General features: G+C 38.1%; 2 protein-coding genes across 2 annotated transcripts; both read left to right on the forward strand.

The window, feature by feature from the left end:
- Positions 1-4003: 4003 nt before the first annotated feature.
- Positions 4004-7768, forward strand: LOC117306634. Its single transcript, XM_033791121.1, has 5 exons — positions 4004-4016; positions 4108-4238; positions 5061-5427; positions 6004-6116; positions 6371-7768. Exons 1-5 carry the CDS (start codon positions 4004-4006, stop codon positions 6689-6691), a joined length of 945 nt encoding a protein of 314 aa, XP_033647012.1. The 3' UTR covers positions 6692-7768.
- A 928-nt stretch (positions 7769-8696) lies between these two features.
- On the forward strand, positions 8697-18769 carry LOC117306636. Its single transcript, XM_033791123.1, has 10 exons — positions 8697-8862; positions 9669-9787; positions 12340-12529; positions 12866-13137; positions 13429-13638; positions 14288-14470; positions 15103-15210; positions 15704-15793; positions 16047-16378; positions 18056-18769. Exons 1-9 carry the CDS (start codon positions 8748-8750, stop codon positions 16368-16370), a joined length of 1611 nt encoding a protein of 536 aa, XP_033647014.1. The 5' UTR covers positions 8697-8747; the 3' UTR covers positions 16371-16378; positions 18056-18769.
- Positions 18770-19303: the final 534 nt, after the last annotated feature.

Consider the following 19303-nt stretch of genomic DNA (forward strand, 5'->3'; position numbering starts at 1 on the left):
AGAAAAAATCTGCAATATGTTGATTCTGGGTGATGAAGATGGGGTAAGTAAAGGGTTGCTCACACTGCAGCCGTAACAAGAAACAATAACACTCAAAAGAACATGGTCTATTGGTTGAATAAGCATGCGCATATTCCACACAGTATAATTAACCAGTAGACTTAAACAATTGAGTGCATCTCTGTTTCTTGTTTTTGTGATGCATCTCTGCTTTTTAAATAAGGGAATGAGTGGTAGTGAGGTCTTAAATGACCCTTTAAGACTGGCAGGGTCATGTCCATGCAATAAAGGGCCAAGTTTGAATGGGCATGGTTTATGTCAGCATTGCGTCATTAAGGTAGGCGTGTGGCTATGAGTGCTTAACACGCGTTAGCCAACCGGTCTTAAACAAGTCCAGCTCAGACATAAAAACACCCCCATGTGACATGCTCTCCATTGGGAATAGCGAAACTGTCTGGGATATTTATGAATGAATGATCAAATCCAAAACTCTTAATTGACTTACTCATGACTTGAATTATAACTTGTATTAATTTGTCACATGTTGGGTTGAATTAACACTCAACTTCATGGACTTAACTTGGACTCAACTCAAACGCAAGACAAAGACTTGAACTCAAGAAAAGAAAGACATTGATAATTTTTGAATGACTGATATACAAACTCTCAAATTCACCTTCGGTTACAATTCACTTTTGGCTGAACAAACAAAAGTGAAGAATACATTATTTGGACCTTGGACCACCATTTATCCTACACTATGCATGAGGCAGTCTCATTTTATACTCATAAACTGATGAGGGTTTTTGAAATTGCATCTGCAACATACCAATGGCCAATTTGTGTTGTTTTGAATTAATAAACTCCTCAGAGAGAGTATATGCACTGTGATTGGTCGAAGAGTGGTCACGTTGGGGTGTATTAAAATGTGATGTAAAGACAAGTTCTGTGGAACAAGTGAAAATTCACAGTAAAGGTATTAATTCATGGGAACAACAGTGTGAGGACCTGGTCTTCACTGGGTAGTAATGACCATGGCCGCTGTTAATGAAAATCGCTTTGGCTTGGTCCATTAACAACAGCCAGCCACCAACCCGGTCATTACCACACAGTGAAGACCAGGTCCTCACACTGTTATTCCTAATTAACACACTGTTATTCCTAATTAAAAGTATTTATTTTTTCATATACAGGGGACAGCTTGGCCTGTCATTGAGGGTAATGACAACAGACTTGAGGACTGCACTTCATTTGACGTGATCATTGATGGGTTGGCTGTCAGCAGCTCCACTTGTCTCCTGACATCGGTGAAAGTGTATTTAGCCAGCTTTTATGTTTTCAATTTGGCTTATCCCACATGCCTCAGGAAAACTGTTGTTTTTTTCTAGAAAATGTCCTGAACATCCAAGACAATATTCCTCTCGACCCGCAGTGTTATATCTTGCCTGGACAAACTGAATAGGTACATTTGACTGTGACCATTTTTCTTGGTTAAAGCAATGTGTTACTAACATAAACCAAGTAACTGCATTTGACTCAGTAGTTCCTCTTGATCAAAGCATTGTGTCTTACTAGATAAACAAGTTACATGTACATATACTGCATTTGACTCAGTATGTTCCCCTCGATCAGATCATTGTGTGTTTATACTAAAGTAAACCAAGTTAAGCTGCATTTGACTCATCAGTATTTTTCCTCTTGATAAACGCATTATGTCTTACTATGAACAAGTTTTACTGCATTTGACTTAGTATGTTCCTCTCAAAGTATTGTGTCTTACTAAAATAAACCAAGTTAAACTGCATTTCACTTAATTAGCATGTTCCTCTTGATCAAAGCATTATGTCTTGTTAAGATAAACTGAATATTCTTCTTAAAGGTACATTACAGGATTGATAAGGATCACTCAAATACTTTAATTGTTGAATTTCTGTTTGAAAGCTTAATGGTTATGAAGTTAGTACTAGGACTGTGAAATGTTTCCCCCTGAAATAGGGCATATTCGAAAAAACTACCTGATAATCTAAAAACAAACAACATCTGATTTTGTTTGTTAACAACCCAAATTGACCATATGTGTACAAAATAACCATTGTTCATTGATTTCTCTATAACATTAATAACGATTTGATACAAATCACAAGTTTGTTTAAGATGTAATTGAATTGAATGCATCCAACCAAAAGCCAATCCTGTATCGTACCTTTACCCTAAGAATTAAATCTTACTTGTGACAATTCACTTCAAATAGTTTTGACAGGGTGCCTTTGGAATAGTGAATGGGCCTCTGGCAAAATATTGACTTGACAGTTGTTGTATTATTCCAGTGTTCGTTGGAAGTTTTCTTCTTAAATAGGGAGGGGGGGTAACCTGAAACATAGGAAAGTAAATAGTTTTCCTTGAATATTGTTGTGAACAGAGGCATTATATCCATGTTTTACAACACGTGTGATTCAGGATGTCATTATCTCTTATAGCCATTTGATAATCTCAGTTTGAACATCATAATTCTTACATCATTGGGCATCATTTGTGTTAAGAAAAAAATGCATTTTGAATAGACTGAAATGTTTGCATAAAGATGTAGGGATGTAAATTTAAATTAGTGTCAATGGAGCTTTTTCTCAAAAAGTAGCAGTTGTACCTGGCAACGGTGACCCCCAGTTAAAAACAATGATGTTCTTGATTATAACAACCCCAGATCTGCCAAATGTAATGTCATTTGGACAAAAATATAATGACAAATATGGAGAAAATATATACAGTCATAAACATTGGGCAAAAACCCTCTGTTGGTACTTTTTTTTTTAATGTCATCTTGTATATTTGAAGGAATTTTTAGCAGATAAATAAAATTGAAGGGAAACTGTAGGGGTTCAAGAACCCTCTTTTGAGAAAGTAAAGGGTAAATGAGTGTGCTAATTTTAAACAAGCAATTTTATCACATTATTTATTTATAAATTGTGTGGAGTTCAATGAACTTTGAGTCACCATTGTATTAGTTATGCCTTGTTGAGATTAAATTTGAATTAAAGAATTTTCAGAATGTATAAAGTTGTCGAAGTATACTTTCTAGTAAGATTTTAATTTATAATCCATCTTAAATTCTAAATGGTTTCTTTCATGGAAAACAGTTTAGAAAATGATTTTGTTTTTGGATGAACAATTTTCCATTTTTTGTTTGATGATGCAACAATACACAATGTCCAGGTACATCAAAAGAACGTGGGAAGACATTCCTGACTGATGCCAACTAGTCAAGATTTAAATTGTTGCTTTGACTAATGCCATTAGTCAAATCAACGAACGACCTAAAGTGAAGTACTGGACCAAGATTAAAAGTCGCTGGACTAATCTAAAAAGTCGCTGGACTAAGCCAAAATGTTGATGGATTAGTCGTATGAGACATCTTTTTAGTCAAGTCACTGGACTAATGTAAACTAGTCACATTTCTGACTAAATCCTTAGTCATGCTCAGACTTTTGACTACTTAAAATTAGTCGTGTCAGACATGACGCTGGACTATTTTTTTTTAGTCAAATTGACTAATTAATTTTTAGAGTGTATCGAAGCGTTTCGGAGACCAAAAATGTTAGACCCCTATGGCTAGGGCTCACGGGGAGTCTTATATAGTTTCTAACTGACCAGTAAATCATGTGTCAGGTTGTACGTTTACTTCCCCTCATAGTCATTACACAGTAATCTATCCAGCTGTGTTCAATAGATTACTGTGTATATGTGGGGAAGTCAACCTGATACATGATTTATTGGTCATCCTTAAATCAGCACACTGTGGAATACTCCTTGAATTAAACAACACTACACCCAGTCACTCAAGCCTTGGCTGTTTTCAGCAATATAGCACAGTGGCGTTTATGCCTGAACTTATTGATCCTGCCGAGTTACAAAGTAGAAGTAGAAGTAGAAACCTGATTTACTAATTACGATTACTACCATCAAACAACACTGATTAAACCAATAAAATAACTCATTATGACTCATAATGACTGCGACAGGTAGTTTTGTGTACTTACGAATAATTAGTTTGCTGTAATTGCTTGTTATTTCTATTTTTAAATTGTATTCACATACTTTACCATCCATTAGCTTCTGTTGAGGAAATGCAAGCCAAGAAGAACGCTTCCAGGGTCAGAGTACCAAAAGTGCTAGATACCAGTGTTGAGGAGAGCTCATCAGAAGATGAGCAAGTCACACGAAAAGAAACTGCCAAGGGACGTGTAAGTTGCATTTAATTATAAAACAAATTATGTAGTTTGTGAGCAACACCTTAGGCTTAACTGTGGTAACCATACTACCAACTACATTGAATGATTACATACAATACAAAAATGCCAAATTTTAGTTGCGATAATCAGAACCCTCCATCCCCCGATGGTTGCAGACTGGAGGGTTGCAAGACAATCCTATGTACTACTAGTAGCAAATCACTGATGTGATACTTTATTATTAGCCGTGTTCGCATTGGACTTATTTTGGGTAAACTAACCGATCAAATGGGCAACTTAACCATTTTAAGTCCATTGCGAGCAGCCCAGGAAGTTGTCCTCCCTTGTAACTTACCTGACCCGACTGGGTAGTTTAACCACTTCTGCCCGGTTAAATTGACCAGGTTAGTTTAACCGAGCCGAAAGGTCCAGTGCAAGCGAGATCTTGAACACGGCTTAAGACTGTTTTGTCAGACTTTTACCACATTTACCACTTTCAAAAATCATGACACACATTCTAAGAACTTTAGGATTTTATCTTTAATGTGTAATGAATCAATTTAGAACACTTAAACTAAAAACATCATCAATAAGATTTTAAGAAAACAAGTTAATAATAGAAATACATTGTTGTTTCACTTATAATCGGTTCCCTTGATTTAATTGCTAACCTTTCTGACGATATGCTTTCTAATTAAGTGGAATGCAGTATGCACCCACCCCTTATGTTATGCAAATGGTCATCAGGGTCGACATGACACTGCTTGCACAGAAAGCTTTTGGTTACCACCATTTATAATGTCAAGCTTTGTTTACATTTAATTTAAATTGTAGAAAGAGCAAAAACGGGACCAAATAGCTTCTAGGCAAAAGAGCTTAAAGTCCATAATATCGGAGAACATTGCCAAAAAGAAGGCGTCGCCCCTCTTCCCTTCAGAAGATCAGCCAATGACCACTTGTGAACACAGTGATTGTGTCTCGAAGTTGCAGAGATCAAAAAGAAAGCACAAGGAGGTACACGCCAAGAACAGCGAGCTGGAGCAGGAAAATAAGAAACTCAAGACATCAGTTCTTGAGTTGCAAAACTTAAATAAAGACCTCCAACAACAGCTATTAAAGACTCTGAGTGAAAAAACACAAGGTAAGCTATGGGAAGATCAAAATCAAAAGTTTCTACATCTTTTGGGCAGCAGAATTAAAGGTACGGTGGACTATCCATGATGACTTGACTATAATTAGATTCATTTGAAACTATAGGATTGAAGCCGGAGGCATTTTACAATTAGTATAAAACCCATGAAATTTTTTTGCTTGTTCTGTTTGGTCATTTATAAGAAAATAACAAAATGCTTTCTCTGCCCTGAGCCCCTATAGGTAATTTTTGGGCATTGTATTGAGAAACAAAATCAGCTCACTATCGCTGTGTTTTTGAAAAGTACATGACATCAGAAATTCATTTTTTTTTAGTTACCATCTCTCAATTAAGTTCTGACATTCTGATTAATAAGGCCTTTTTTTTCAAGATGGCAAAAATCTTTACCACCTGATTTAATATGAAAAAGGTAAAGGTTTCACTCGATTCAATGTTTTCCCGATGTGGATTTTATTATAAATTAATTATTTTTTAACCACAACATTCCCGTTCCACAAAGAGCTGACATGCTAAAATCCTTGACTCGAAATATTAATGAATTCCATTTTCACCATACCCAGAAGACAACATGCAATTTTTTTATGCTGGAAAAGTTATGTACCCTGTTTGGAAATATTGTTTCAGTCGTGTCTAAAAATCCACCAGCAAAACAACGATCCGAGGAGCTGGTTGTTTCTACTGAAGATAGTGAAGCTAGTATCTCACAAGCCTCCAATTATGTTGAAGAGGATGGAATGGTAAGAAGTTTTTTGTTGTTTTAAGTGCATGTTTAAAAGAAAATTTAAAGGGAAGTCTACCCTTACTAAAGTCTTCGCTAATTCAAACTTAACATTAAATTACAGAATACAAAACATAGTACATATACCTGAGCAGGTAATTCAATGCACCACGATTTTGATGTCAAATTTTCTTAGAGTGAAGGAGACTGCCAGTTGTATACATGTAAATGTATAGTGCATATGTGTACATAAATTGTGGTTTTTACTCACAGATTTCAATTGGTGCTGGGATCAGCTTGACATCTATCCAGTGGGATGCACTGCAATGCCAGAAAAAGCATTCACTCTTCGTCAAAGGTCTGGCTGTGGCAGTTTGGGGGACTGGCAATTTGAAAGACAGGTCGGTTGAGGGAAAAGTGTGTCCCCGATACAAATCAACACGCGAAGCCAGGGCTCCCTTAAGTCCCCAGAAGGTCAAGGCTATGAAAGGTATGTGTATCCAATTTCACTGGTTTAGAGTTGAACACAAATTCATAAACAATTACTGCAGTTTCAGACAGACAAACCTAAAGATGAATTACCCGATCTTCTGAATGAGAAGATGGAAAGAAGAACAACAAAACGTATAGCCTTGATTCAAGTCTGTTGGCGTAGTGTACCCCGGCCCGGTGCGGCACGATTTAGCAACAACTGCAGTGCATACACTGTAAAAAGTGGCCGCACTTCATGCACTTGTAGGTGCATGGGAATTGGTACAAGCTGCACATGAAGTGTGCATGTAGTTGCATATTGACACCTGAGAAGCTTGATGCGATGTGAAATAGCTGAAGAGCAACACCTCATGTGCTTGATGAAGCAGTGATGTACCTGAAGTGATAGCTAATACAGATTTTGACTATACTTAAGGCACTTGAGGTACTTAGGATTAGCGTATGTGTGTCATTTCATACCTCACGTGTATTAAAACTCTCACCTCAGCCAACGGCCTTCAGCTGAGCAGCTTCTTGGCACACCTGAAGCACATCATGTATTTAACACACCAAAACGTGTACTACCTCAGGCGCCAAGGTAGCACCTGGTGCACTATGAATACCGCGCTTATTAAAATACACTACAAAGTGAAGTACCCCAGGCGACGAGGTAGCACCTGATGTACTATATGAATACCCTACTTACACAAATAGACAAGAAGTGAAGTACCTTAGGCGCCAAGGTAGCACCTGATGCACTATGAATACCGCGCTTATATAAAATACATAAATAATTGAAGTACCTCAGGCGCCAAGATAGCACCTCGTGCACTATAAACACCGCACTTGTAAAAATACACCAATAATTAAAGTGCCTCAGGCGCCAAGGTAGCACATGATGTACTATGAACACCGCGCTTATAAAAATACACCACAAGGTGAAGTACCTTAGGCAACAAGGTAGCACCTGATGCACTATGAATACCACGCTTATAAAAATATACCACAAAGGGAAGTACCTCAGGCGACGGTAGCACATGATGCACTACGCCTAAAAAAACCACACACATCAGAATTGAAGTATTGCAGGTGCCAATTGGTAGCACCTGATTCACTATGAATACCTCGCTTATAAAACAACACAACCATAAAGTATTTCAGGTAACAAGGTATAGCACTGATGTATTATGAATAGGCCTACCTCGATTATAAAGAAGTGAAGTAGGCCTATACCTTGGGTACCAATATAAGTACCTGATGTAGCCTACTATGGTTGCATCAGGTGGCAAGGATAGCACCTGATGTATTGAGTCATGGGAGTATAAAAAGGATTTGTGTGTGCATGGGCGGGCCGGGCAAGGGGATCAGGGCTGGTGGTCATGATTCCTTCACGAACTTCATGCCGTCAGAAATCTAGAGCCCGCGTATACCAATATCACAATGTCGGCTGAAGCACCTGAAGCAATATCCCGCCCTTTTTGATCACATGACAGGGTCTTACAATGTTGGCTGAAGCACCTGAAGCAATATCCCGCCCTTTTTGATCACATGACAGGGTCTTACAATGTTGGCTGAAGCACCTGAAGCAATATCCCGCCCTTTTTGATCACATGACAGGGTCTTACAATGTTGGCTGAAGCACCTGAAGCAATATCCCGCCCTTTTTGATCACATGACAGGGTCTTACAATGTTGGCTGAAGCACCTGAAGCAATATCCCGCCCTTTTTGATCACATGACAGGGTCTTACAATGTTGGCTGAAGCACCTGAAGCAATATCCCGCCCTTTTTGATTACCAGGGTCTTATTGGTGTATTAATTTTTACAAAGACGTTTACAATACTTTTATTTTACAATAACCAGTAGGCCTAAAATTCTATAAATTATAGAACTACCATTTTGACTAAGTGGATTATGTATAAAAATAAAGTAGTTTCTGCTGGCATGCATCACCATTTTTAAATAATGAACTATTTTAAAAACTTGATTATTTTTCCTCCTGCGCGCGCACGGCACACTTCACTACGCGGCTGTGTCGACATGTCCTAACATGTAAACGCGTTACGCGAATGCTGCGTGTGTGTGTGTGTGTAATGTACATGTGTATTTTGTGTGTAATGTACATCGCAGTTAGTTTGGAAGTGTTGTAGCGGCCTGTCAGATAATAGCTATAGCAAAGCATGGCGTCCAGTAGCAGTGTTGAACTTTCTGAGCTACAGCTGAAGTCAACTAGTGAATTGTGTGAATTTCTGCGAACACTTTCAATTCCGGAGGACGTTGTTGACAAATTTGAGAGTAAGTATAATAGTATGGCTGGTGTTGTAAATTATTGTTCCCAAGTAATAAACAAATTGTCTTGCACAGTCACCAATGTTGACAGTACAGAAATGTCATTGTCATGACGACATGCATGATGAATGGGCATGATGAGGAAGATTGAATGATTGATAGGTTCATACATACAGTACTATTCTCTATAGCCATAGGCCTATTATAAAGTGTTAATGTTCTGGTTGTACTTGCTGGGGAGAGATGCAGAATTAAGGTTTATGTCTGGTTTGTATTTTTACCCGAAAACGGGATCAAGTCGCGTACGTTCTGGTCGTTCCCATTGACCAGCGCGCTGGTACACGGCACTAACGTACTGTAACTCGGTACGTACAGCAATATTCCCTGACAACCAGCGGGCGGCCTTATATAGCGTAAACATAAAACTTTAACTCTAGCGCGCCGAATTTAAATTACTTTTCTTTAAAATTTACATTACAAACACATATTTTTTGTTTGGATTTTGTGGAAAATTAGACTCAACATGACATGAAAGAGGCATAGATAACATAATTTGGGTCAGTACACTGATTGAATGATAATCATGTCAAACAAAATACATTTTCTCTACTAGGCCTACTTTAACTATCTACTTGCAGGAGATATTTTATGTGTAAACAAAAAAAAAGTTTTTTTGTGGTGTTCTGTTCTTTTGGTTTTTTTTAAAATAAGCTTTTATCATTTTAAGTAACACAGATATTTAAAAATATGGTATGTATTCCAGACCTGCAGATTAAAACATTAAAAATGCAATGCATGTTTGATATGTACAGGTGAGGGAATTTGTGGTGAAGTTCTACCACTATCATTGGCAGAATTGATGGAACTGGCACCTCGTATCGGACCACGTCGAATACTGCAGAAGCGAATCCCTCAGCTCCTTGGATACTTGGTAACAGTTATTATTTAATCACTGATTGTAAATTATGCCACATCAGTGTTTGTTATGTCCTTTTAGGACAAATTTAGAAGTCTGCTTTTCTAAGCACCTTATAGAAAAACACAAATATGATGCAGGTTTCATCATCAAATGTGGTTATTGTGAAGCCACATATGTGAAATATGATTCCTTTCGGAAACACATGTATCGCAAACATCAAAATGAGCTGTCACTAGAGAGGAACATTTCTGAAGATGACTTGAGTGATAGGGAAAATCCTATGGATGAAGTTGATCATATTGACAACGAAACCACCGGTGGGCCATCATCAATAGGGCAATGTGCATCATACATTCTTCAGTTACATACCTCTAAAAATGTATCACAGACTGCTGTAGATGTAGTTGTTAGTAACACCAAAGAACTTATCTCAAATATAAATGATGTCAATTGTCAGAAAGTTATGGAACATCTTCATTAAGTTGGTGTCAACACAGACAATATTGACCTTGAAGGTATTTTCACAGATAACCCATTTACTGGTCTGGAAACCAGGGCAAAGCAAGACAAGTATTTTGAATCAAAAATGGGTTACATCGCACCAGAAGCAGTTGAAATTGGAACAAAATATGTTGTAAAAAGAACAAAAAACAACAAACGTTCAATGTTCTCAGAGGCTGTGTTTGGCTATTACATTCCATTTTGGAAATCTCTTGAGAGTCTTTTGCAACACAGTGAAATTGCTGAAGAAGTGGTGAAAGGACATGCATCTGCTGATGGGTATATGTATGACATCTGTGATGGATCATACTTTTCCCATCATCCATTTTTTCAAGATGATGATTGTGGCATTCAAATTTTGATGTACAACGATGACATCGAAATAGTCAACCCTATAGGATCACATGTTAAAAAACACAAGCTTTCAATGTTTTATTGGTCCCTCACAAATATACATCCATCGTGCAGATCAAAGTTGTCTACAATTAACTTACTTGCTGTTGCAAAGTCAGTCGATTTGAAGAATGAAGTTGCAGCTTTTCACAGTGACTCACCGGCATTACGTAAGCTGCTTGAAGATTTTAAAGTGGCCCTACATAGGCTTGGAACAGAGGGAATACGATTCTTACATGGCAACAATGAGTACCTGAAGAGAGGGGGACTTTTAGCAGTGCTTGGAGATACACCAGCTCTCCATGTTATTGGTGGATTTAAGGAAGGTGTTTCTTTTGCCCACAAAAAGTGCAGATCATGTGAATGTACTGGAGAGGAAATGACACAGCGATTCACCGAGTCAGAATTTACTCTGCGACAGGAAGATGATCACATTAGAAGATGTGAGACACTGAGAACTCTGAGCAAGGATGCTCAAGTGTACTGGTCAAAGCATTATGGAATCAACACTTCCAGTATTCTCATTAAGTTTCCCTTCTTTAAGGTGACTGAATGCCTCATGCATGATGTTATGCATATTTTTTTTGAAGGTTTAGCACCACGTGAATTGACACTTCTTCTTCGTCATTGTATATCTGAAGGGTATTTTACACTTCATCAGTTCAACAGATATGTCAAATCATTCAACTTTGGGAGCAGGTGGTCCAAAAACAAGCCTTGTGACATAGCCCCTCAGACCATCCAGCCTGGACATCAGTTAAGGCAGGATTCAACCCAGATATGGTGTTTGGTTCTGCATTTACCACATATTATAGGTCACATGGTTCCAATCGGTGATGAAAAATGGAAGAACTTCATCCGTCTTATCCAAATCATTACACTATGTACTTCACATCGTGTTGATGCCTCAACAGTTGCGTCATTGGAACAGTTAATTGCCACTCATCATTTAAAATATACGCATCTATATCCTGAAGAGAATGTCACTCCAAAAATGCACTACTGTGTGCACCTACCAAAACAAATGCAGAAGTTTGGACCTCTGCGTAATTTGTGGGCTATGCGAATGGAGGCAAAACATTCACAGGCCAAGGGGAGGAAATGGAAAAATTTCAGAAATATGCCATACTCAGTCAGTGTGCATTATCAAAAGTGGATGTGTGGTAGAATGACATCTGGTGATGGAAACAGTCTTCCTTACTTCATAAAAGAAGCAGACAAGGTGACAGAAGGGACAGATGAATTACTAGATAATAGTCATCATTTCTATCCCTCCCTTGTGGCCGCAAATCCTGAAATTGAGGAGATTGCACCTGTAGTTGTTATGTCTACCGTGAGTGTTACTATCAATGCAATTACCTACAAAATTGGGGATGTTCTATACTATAAAAGAGAAAATGACAACCGGCAGTTTGGAAAAGTCATTGCAATTATCGTTGGAAACATGCAAAAGTACCTAATCTTAAACAAGCTGGAAATTGTTCAGTTTAATTCGCATTTAAACAGCTATGAGGTAAAATTTACAAATGCTGATGTATGTGTTTATCCTGTGCCAGAAAGGCTATGGTACCCATGGCCCATTATCTTTTATAAAAATTCCACAAAGTGGTTTGTCACTGTAGAAGGTGATATTGATGTAGAGCAGTTGTAAATTTCAATCCCATCAATAGAATGCAGAATTGGATGACACGTCTGCTGTTTTTCATGAGAAGAACATCACCTCTTCTGAAGGTTCTACTTTGGCAGACCAGAGCACATGCACAGCAAGTAGTCTGCAGAGCACAGCAAGTACATGTAGTAAGGAGAGCACATGTGGTAACTCCAGCAGTGCAGGAGTTGATTCTGCTGGAAAATCATCAGGTACGTGGTAATTCTGTGGTGTACACCATTGATACAAGTGTGCTGATTCTCTTTGTATCATAGGGGGTTTAATGTATTTGATTTTTTTTTCCCAATTTAAAACAATAGTTTGTTAATGGTTTTTCAGTTAACTGCAAAAGCACTGAACTCAGTAAAAGCAAGCAGCCCAGTAATTGCAAAAGTAAGCAATCAACCATGTGTATTTTGCAGAAAGACTGATGCTAATTGTAAGACTGAATAATCCAATATGCCTATCGTTTGTACAAGCAATTTATAGAAGTGCTCATCAAGTGACTAATTTATTTAAAATATGATTGATCACTTTAAAAACTGCAGATGATGCAATCATTCTGATTGAAAGGGACATCTCTGATACAGTGAAGTTGTCCTATCCCTGTGAACTGCCAAGGTTTTCCAAGGTTGTGCACAAGGCTCTGCAGACAGGAAGTGTCTACAAGGAATGGGATCAATTCGTCAGAGAATCAGCAATTTTTTACTTGCCAGATATGCCAGCTTCTGATGGATTAGCTCGGATTGCTTACCATAGCATCGGTAGATCCATGTTCGATGCGTTTCCTTGTATTGCCAGTGCTGGACAAAATGCTTGGGTAAGTACACTATGGAAATTTGTTAAATTGTTTTGGTCTGGAAGCTTGCAGCCTGCTTACAAGGATGCTGCAAACTTATAGCAGCCAGGGTGTGCAAAAATGAAACTTTACTTGCAAAGTTATAATCAAGACAGTCCAGGAGTCTGAAAAGCCCTCTAGTTTAGGAGTTGATTCAACCATGAATCAACAACCTCTACATCTAAAGTTGACCACACAGGTTAATGTCCACAAACATCCATTTGTGCATATCACAGTCACATGTTTTTTTTTATTTTTGGCTCTTGTTTTCAGTCTCACTTCAACAGATGCTTAAGCTCAAAGATACGATGGGAGAGACAGAAGCGACTCAAAGTGATGAAACGCAAAGAAAGCCCAAAGGACCCTGATGCAGCAAGTAAACGTCCTTGCACAAATTCATCTCCCCCACCACTAGCACTCCCTTCCATTCAAGAGCCTTTGATCAGCGAAACAGTGTATGCTACACACATCAAAGAAATTCAAGTAAGCAACACTTTCTTAGCAGACATACTTACAAACAACAGTTGTTAAATTAATTGTATTAAAACTTATTGCTGTAAATACTTGGACTTACTGGGTCATGGCATCAGTACAGGCAAGGAAGTGGGTAGGTCATTCCATGCCAAGTTGATTGACAATGACCAACTTGGATAAACAAAAAGCATGAAATTCAAGCAATCAGGGTCGCGTTTCTACAAATAAATTTAAGTACCTTGCTGTACAATTTGTTTGCATCTGCCCATTTTTGAAATGTATTGTTATTATTTATTTATTTATTATATTATTTTCTCTCTTTTTTGGGGGGGGAGTCCATTGATTGTTGTAATGCTACAACACTCGATCTAAAACTTTTGATATTTTGGACAAAAGGGCTCAAATTCAGAACTAAACAGGCCTATAAACCAGTTTAGGGCTAAGAGCACTAGAATAATAGGACATCTGCTCTAGAATGAGAAAGGTTGTGGGTTCGTATCTCACCCGAGTTGCAGTGTATTTTTTCTGCAGAACTCAAAAGCACTGAGTAGGCCCACACAGTGCTTGTAACAACGTTGGTGTAATTGGAAAAATTCAAATATAAATTGTTCCCGATGCAAGAATCACACCATTGCACACAATTTGTTTGGACTTTTAGAAAGTGTTTACAGGCACTCGTAAGACAGACATGACACCCACAGTGATGGCCCACTTGGACAACCTAATGCAGGAGACATTCCCACGTAGAAGGAAGCTAATACTGGCCCCAGACAACATGGACACATCAGAACTAGTAGAAAAGCTTTGGAAAGATTTCCCATGCCTTCAAAATGACACATGCGTAAGTATATATATAATTGAAAATGTGGCCTCTCCACCTTTCTCCATTCCATTAAATGCTTTTGTTAATAGCTCTCTTCTACCCCCTTGACCCTGAAAGAGACAGGATTATGGGGGCTGTGTCACACCCCCAGCCAACAAATCCCTTTAAATGTCAATACAATTTTCAATTATCCAAAAGCGAACTGATTGAGTTTCAATCCAAAGGCAGACTCGTGGCAAAGATAGTAATGTAGTAATGGTACAAAATATCATATGAAATTATTCCATCTATAAGTGTGTTGTATTTTTCAAAAGAAACAACTTAAAACATGTTGGACAAATCGATTTTTAAAAGCTCGCTGGTCAGGGATCTTTTTAAAGTCATTGAAAATACCTCAGAATACATGTACTTTGATTCTTAATTAATCAAACCCCTATTTTTATGATGCAGGTCACAATTTTGCAGTTTTCACTGACAAGTAGGACACTTATTGAGCTCAAAATTTCATAGTACAGTCTCTTTACACCTCAATAGAATTCCAGATTGGATATAATTAAGGCATTTTAATCAGTATAATTGTCCAATGCTGTGGGGGGCCTGTAAAAGCCACTCCAAGCAGTTTTCATTATTTCCATTGTTTCTTTTCATAGCTAATGCAGGAGATCAGACGTTGTGACATACACCTTGACACATACTACAATGACAACTACTTGGGTGTGCTGGAGAACCTTGGTAAACTGTATGATATTCCACACGATGTAAGTGTAGTTACATTGATTTTTTGTTTTTTACAAATTTTACTCAAACAATTTGGAATTATTGGATCCAACAGCTAAAAATGCAGATTATAATTAGATTAATGAAAACAATAATTGTAATGTGTGGGTTTATGGGCTTATTACTGATACAATCATTATGTAGCTCTAACTTCAACAAATTGCATAACAAGCAGTCACAGATTAACAAGCAGTCACAGATTAACAAGCAGTCACAGATTTTTTAGACTTGAGAGCCAAGTGGAGTCATTTTGGTGACCGAGTCCTGTCTTGTGGAAATAGTTTACAGTTTTTGAGATGGAGATAGTGTAATTTTATGCAAAGGAGTATAACACAAATATTGTTGTCAAAACCATAAGGAGTAAATCAGCAGATCAGATAGGCATCAGGAACTTATAGATTTTGTTCTGAACATTCCCAGGAATCATAGAAATAAAATGTTCTCCTTTTAACAAATTTCCATTTTATTTTTCAGACCGACTTTGACCATGTTCAAGTCCTTAAGGAGACGGAAGTGCGCCTGAATAAACGCATCAAAAAAACAGAGGTCATCAAGGTCTTGAAGGTACTGATAACATTAATGACATGTTGGAGTAGCAGGTTGGGCTTGTACTTCAGCAGTTACGAGTTAAATCATACTTGAACGAACATATTGTCCCACCTCCCCTCTGCCATCTCAAGTGCCATCTCCAAAAACAAACAAACAACCGGAAAAACAGACTAACAAACAACCGAAAAAACAGACTAACAAACAAGAAAGCCACTGCTCAATTACTGAATCAAACATATTCACTCTATTTTTTTATCTCATCCTGCAGCTCAACTCGGACTCCATGGACTCGAAAGTAAATGGCCAGACATCACCTAGCCTCGTCATTACAACTGATGATAACCTTGTTACATCTTCTCATGTCGTGGGTTTTGGGCGGACCCTTGTTGAGATGCAGGGGGAAGGTGCGTTGAAGAGGGGACTGCGGTCGCTTATGGCAACCTACTACATCCTTGATTTCGAGTATCCTCCAGGATACTCGATGATGCTGAAATTCATACAGCACTACCTGATGGGCAGGATAGTGAAGGACATCCCCAAGTCGATCAAAACATTGTGCTCCAAGGCTGGAGTGGCTAACAGTGTGGATTAAGCGGTTGGGTGAGACAAAGCTATGCTTGGTGGTTAAGTAGAAGTAAGGTTTGGGGTAGTGCCATGTGAACATTTCTTGAGTGTGTGTCACTCAAAGTTTCGACCAGGAGCAATTTCGGACAAGAACATTTGTTAAACTAACTTTCCCGAATGCTGCATGAACAAATTAATGACAAAAAAAAATATTTTTCATAATTTTGCCGTGGATTTTTGGTGCATATATATTCTTGACACATCGACAGTAAGGGAGTTGAATCTGTTTGATACGTTGATGTGCTTTGCTAATATTTTCACTTGGTGCTACCCCAAACCTTGCTTCAAAAAGTCTCCCGATGTATAGCTGTTTATAGGCTGTACTCTTTCTGTACAATTATCTTAATTGCCAATACTTTATGTTCACCGAACTTTGAAACTGAGGATTATGCAATAGGTATTTTAATTTAACCCTCCTTTGTAAACAGTACAATTTGTTAAGAAGTTGTTTGACCCCTTCAATTTTTCTGGGTTGGAGGGTTTTGAAAGGTCGACTAAATGTGTCGCTATGTATAGTACAGTACAATTTGTCATAAAGTTGTTTGACATGCCAAAACTTTTCCGAAAAAAAAGAGCAATCCTACACCCCACCCCACTCTGCCCCCCCCCCCCGGTTTTTTGGTGTGGTAAAAAAAAAGGTAATCCTACACCCCAACCACACCCATATTGTCACCCCAGGTGTCCTGGCTTGGAAAAATAACCAGTCAATCTTGCACCCCAACACCCTTCCAGACCCATCCTCTTCCCCATCCCACCCCCATGCTCTTATTTGGTTAAAAAACTACACCAAAAACAATCAATCCTACACCACCCCCCTACAAAAAACAAACTCCTCCACCCGCACACCCAACAGTATATAGGAGGGTTAATTTAATAGAAAACGTTGGAACAACAGAAAAAAGTTGGAACAACGTGCCATTTTTCAGCACCTAACCCAAACCATTAATTCAATGATAATTAATCATTAGAGTAGACAGGAACCAACTTATTGACAGATTTCTGAAAGAGCACAATATTAATGGTTCAAAGAATTTTGGGTAATTTTTGGTAAATATTTCTAGGACAGATCTTGATTCAGAAAGCTTAAGATAAAACAATTTCCTCATCACTTTATATTTAAAGGATTTAATCTTGCCAATTTGTGTTCACACAAACATTTCAACAACTCTTTTTAAAATAAAAGTGGGCATATTAGTGACAACAATGACCTTCTAACACATAGACATGTACCATCACTAGTAAAACTGAAATTAAGGTGTGTTTTTTATGAGCCACGTTTGGAACCATCAAACGTTTTCTTTTTCCTGCCTAAACGTTATTTTATCGTGTTTTATGAGCATTCAAATGTTTTTAGAATGTTTCATGACATTAGAAAAAGTGATCATTTGCAAATTTTGATAATAAGGTGTCTTTTTAAAAGTCGTAATTTAATCAAGAACAATTGTAACTTTTTACTTTGAATTTCAAGTTGTGTTGTTAAAGTTTTCAGTATAATTATGACATGCAAATGGTGTTCTGTATTCGAACATTGTTTGTTATCTAATAAGTGATTTACCAGATTTCAATGTAAAGTATACAATATATTTTTTTCTAATAAATCATATTCAGAGTTGATATTTCATTTTGAAATTGTCACTGTTTTTGTTTTTTTAGAATGCATCTGAAAACCTGTCTGACACCATCCAGTGATAGCATCTAAAGCGCATGATATGGCAGTAGTTTTAAACTATGCACTAAGGACACATCACCTCAAGTAACTCACGCACCAAATTTGTTCATTCGTTCTCCTCCGAGATGTGAAACTAGCACCTCATGTGTTCATGATCCCAGGGCAAAGGTGTTGCTATATGTGCTAGTCAGCAGGTGCTAGTTCAAAATTTTACCATCACCTGAGGAGAGCCTAAACCGATACCTGTATTACATGAGGCAATAGGCGCACCTCAAGTGTTCATGATTCTGGGACAAAAGTGGTGCTAGTCATTATGTGCTAGTCATTATGTGCTAGTCAGCAGGTGCTAGTCCAAAATTTCACTATCACCTGAGGTGGGCCTAAATCATTACCTGTACCACATGAGGCAATAGGAGCACCTCAGGTGTTCATGATTTTTGGACAAAAGTGGTGCTAGTCAGCAGGTGCTAGTCAGCAGGTGCTAGTCAGCAGGTGCTAGTTCCAAATTTTACTATCACCTGAGGTGGGCCCAAATCAATACCTGTACCACATGAGGCACAGAAGCACCTCAAGTGTTCATGATTCTGGGACAAAAGTGGTGCTAGTCATTATGTGCTAGTCATTATGTGCTAGTCAACACAACTGACACATGAGGTGCATGAAATAAGTGCCTCAAGTGTTCATGATTTTGGGACAAATATCTGCTGTCCCACAAGTGCATGATGTGCAGTCCATTTTTACAGTGTAGACAGTGTATATAAATACATGTTTATTACATGTACATGTACTGGTACATACATTGTACAGCGAGAACAGTATAGCGAAGTCGTGAGTACGGTTGTTCTTTCAACCTTGTACGCGTGAGTAAAACAACAGCCTCGAACGGTTTGTAACTGAAAGCTTATGTGTTTCTTTATATTTTCTTGGAAATCCAAGAAAAGCGCTTATGCAGGATGTGGGCGTTTCATTCTAAACATTGGCCCTTCACAGGCGCGATTGAGAATGACCTATTGACCTGAACTACAAGGCTGCATAATTACTGCTGCTATGCTAGCTAGCATGCAATCCATGACGACTGTGTTAAACATGTACATGTACGATGTACACATATGCACACACTGTGTTATACCATGGTTATACGCTGTTTACATCGTGAACATCATGGCAGCTTCGACAGTGTCGGACCATGGTCGGACCGAGAAATAATTGGTTGTCTGAAATATGCCGCAGAC

The sequence above is a fragment of the Asterias rubens genome, unplaced genomic scaffold (assembly GCF_902459465.1).
Source record: "Asterias rubens unplaced genomic scaffold, eAstRub1.3, whole genome shotgun sequence".
In the NCBI taxonomy this organism is placed as follows: Eukaryota; Metazoa; Echinodermata; class Asteroidea; order Forcipulatida; family Asteriidae; genus Asterias; species Asterias rubens.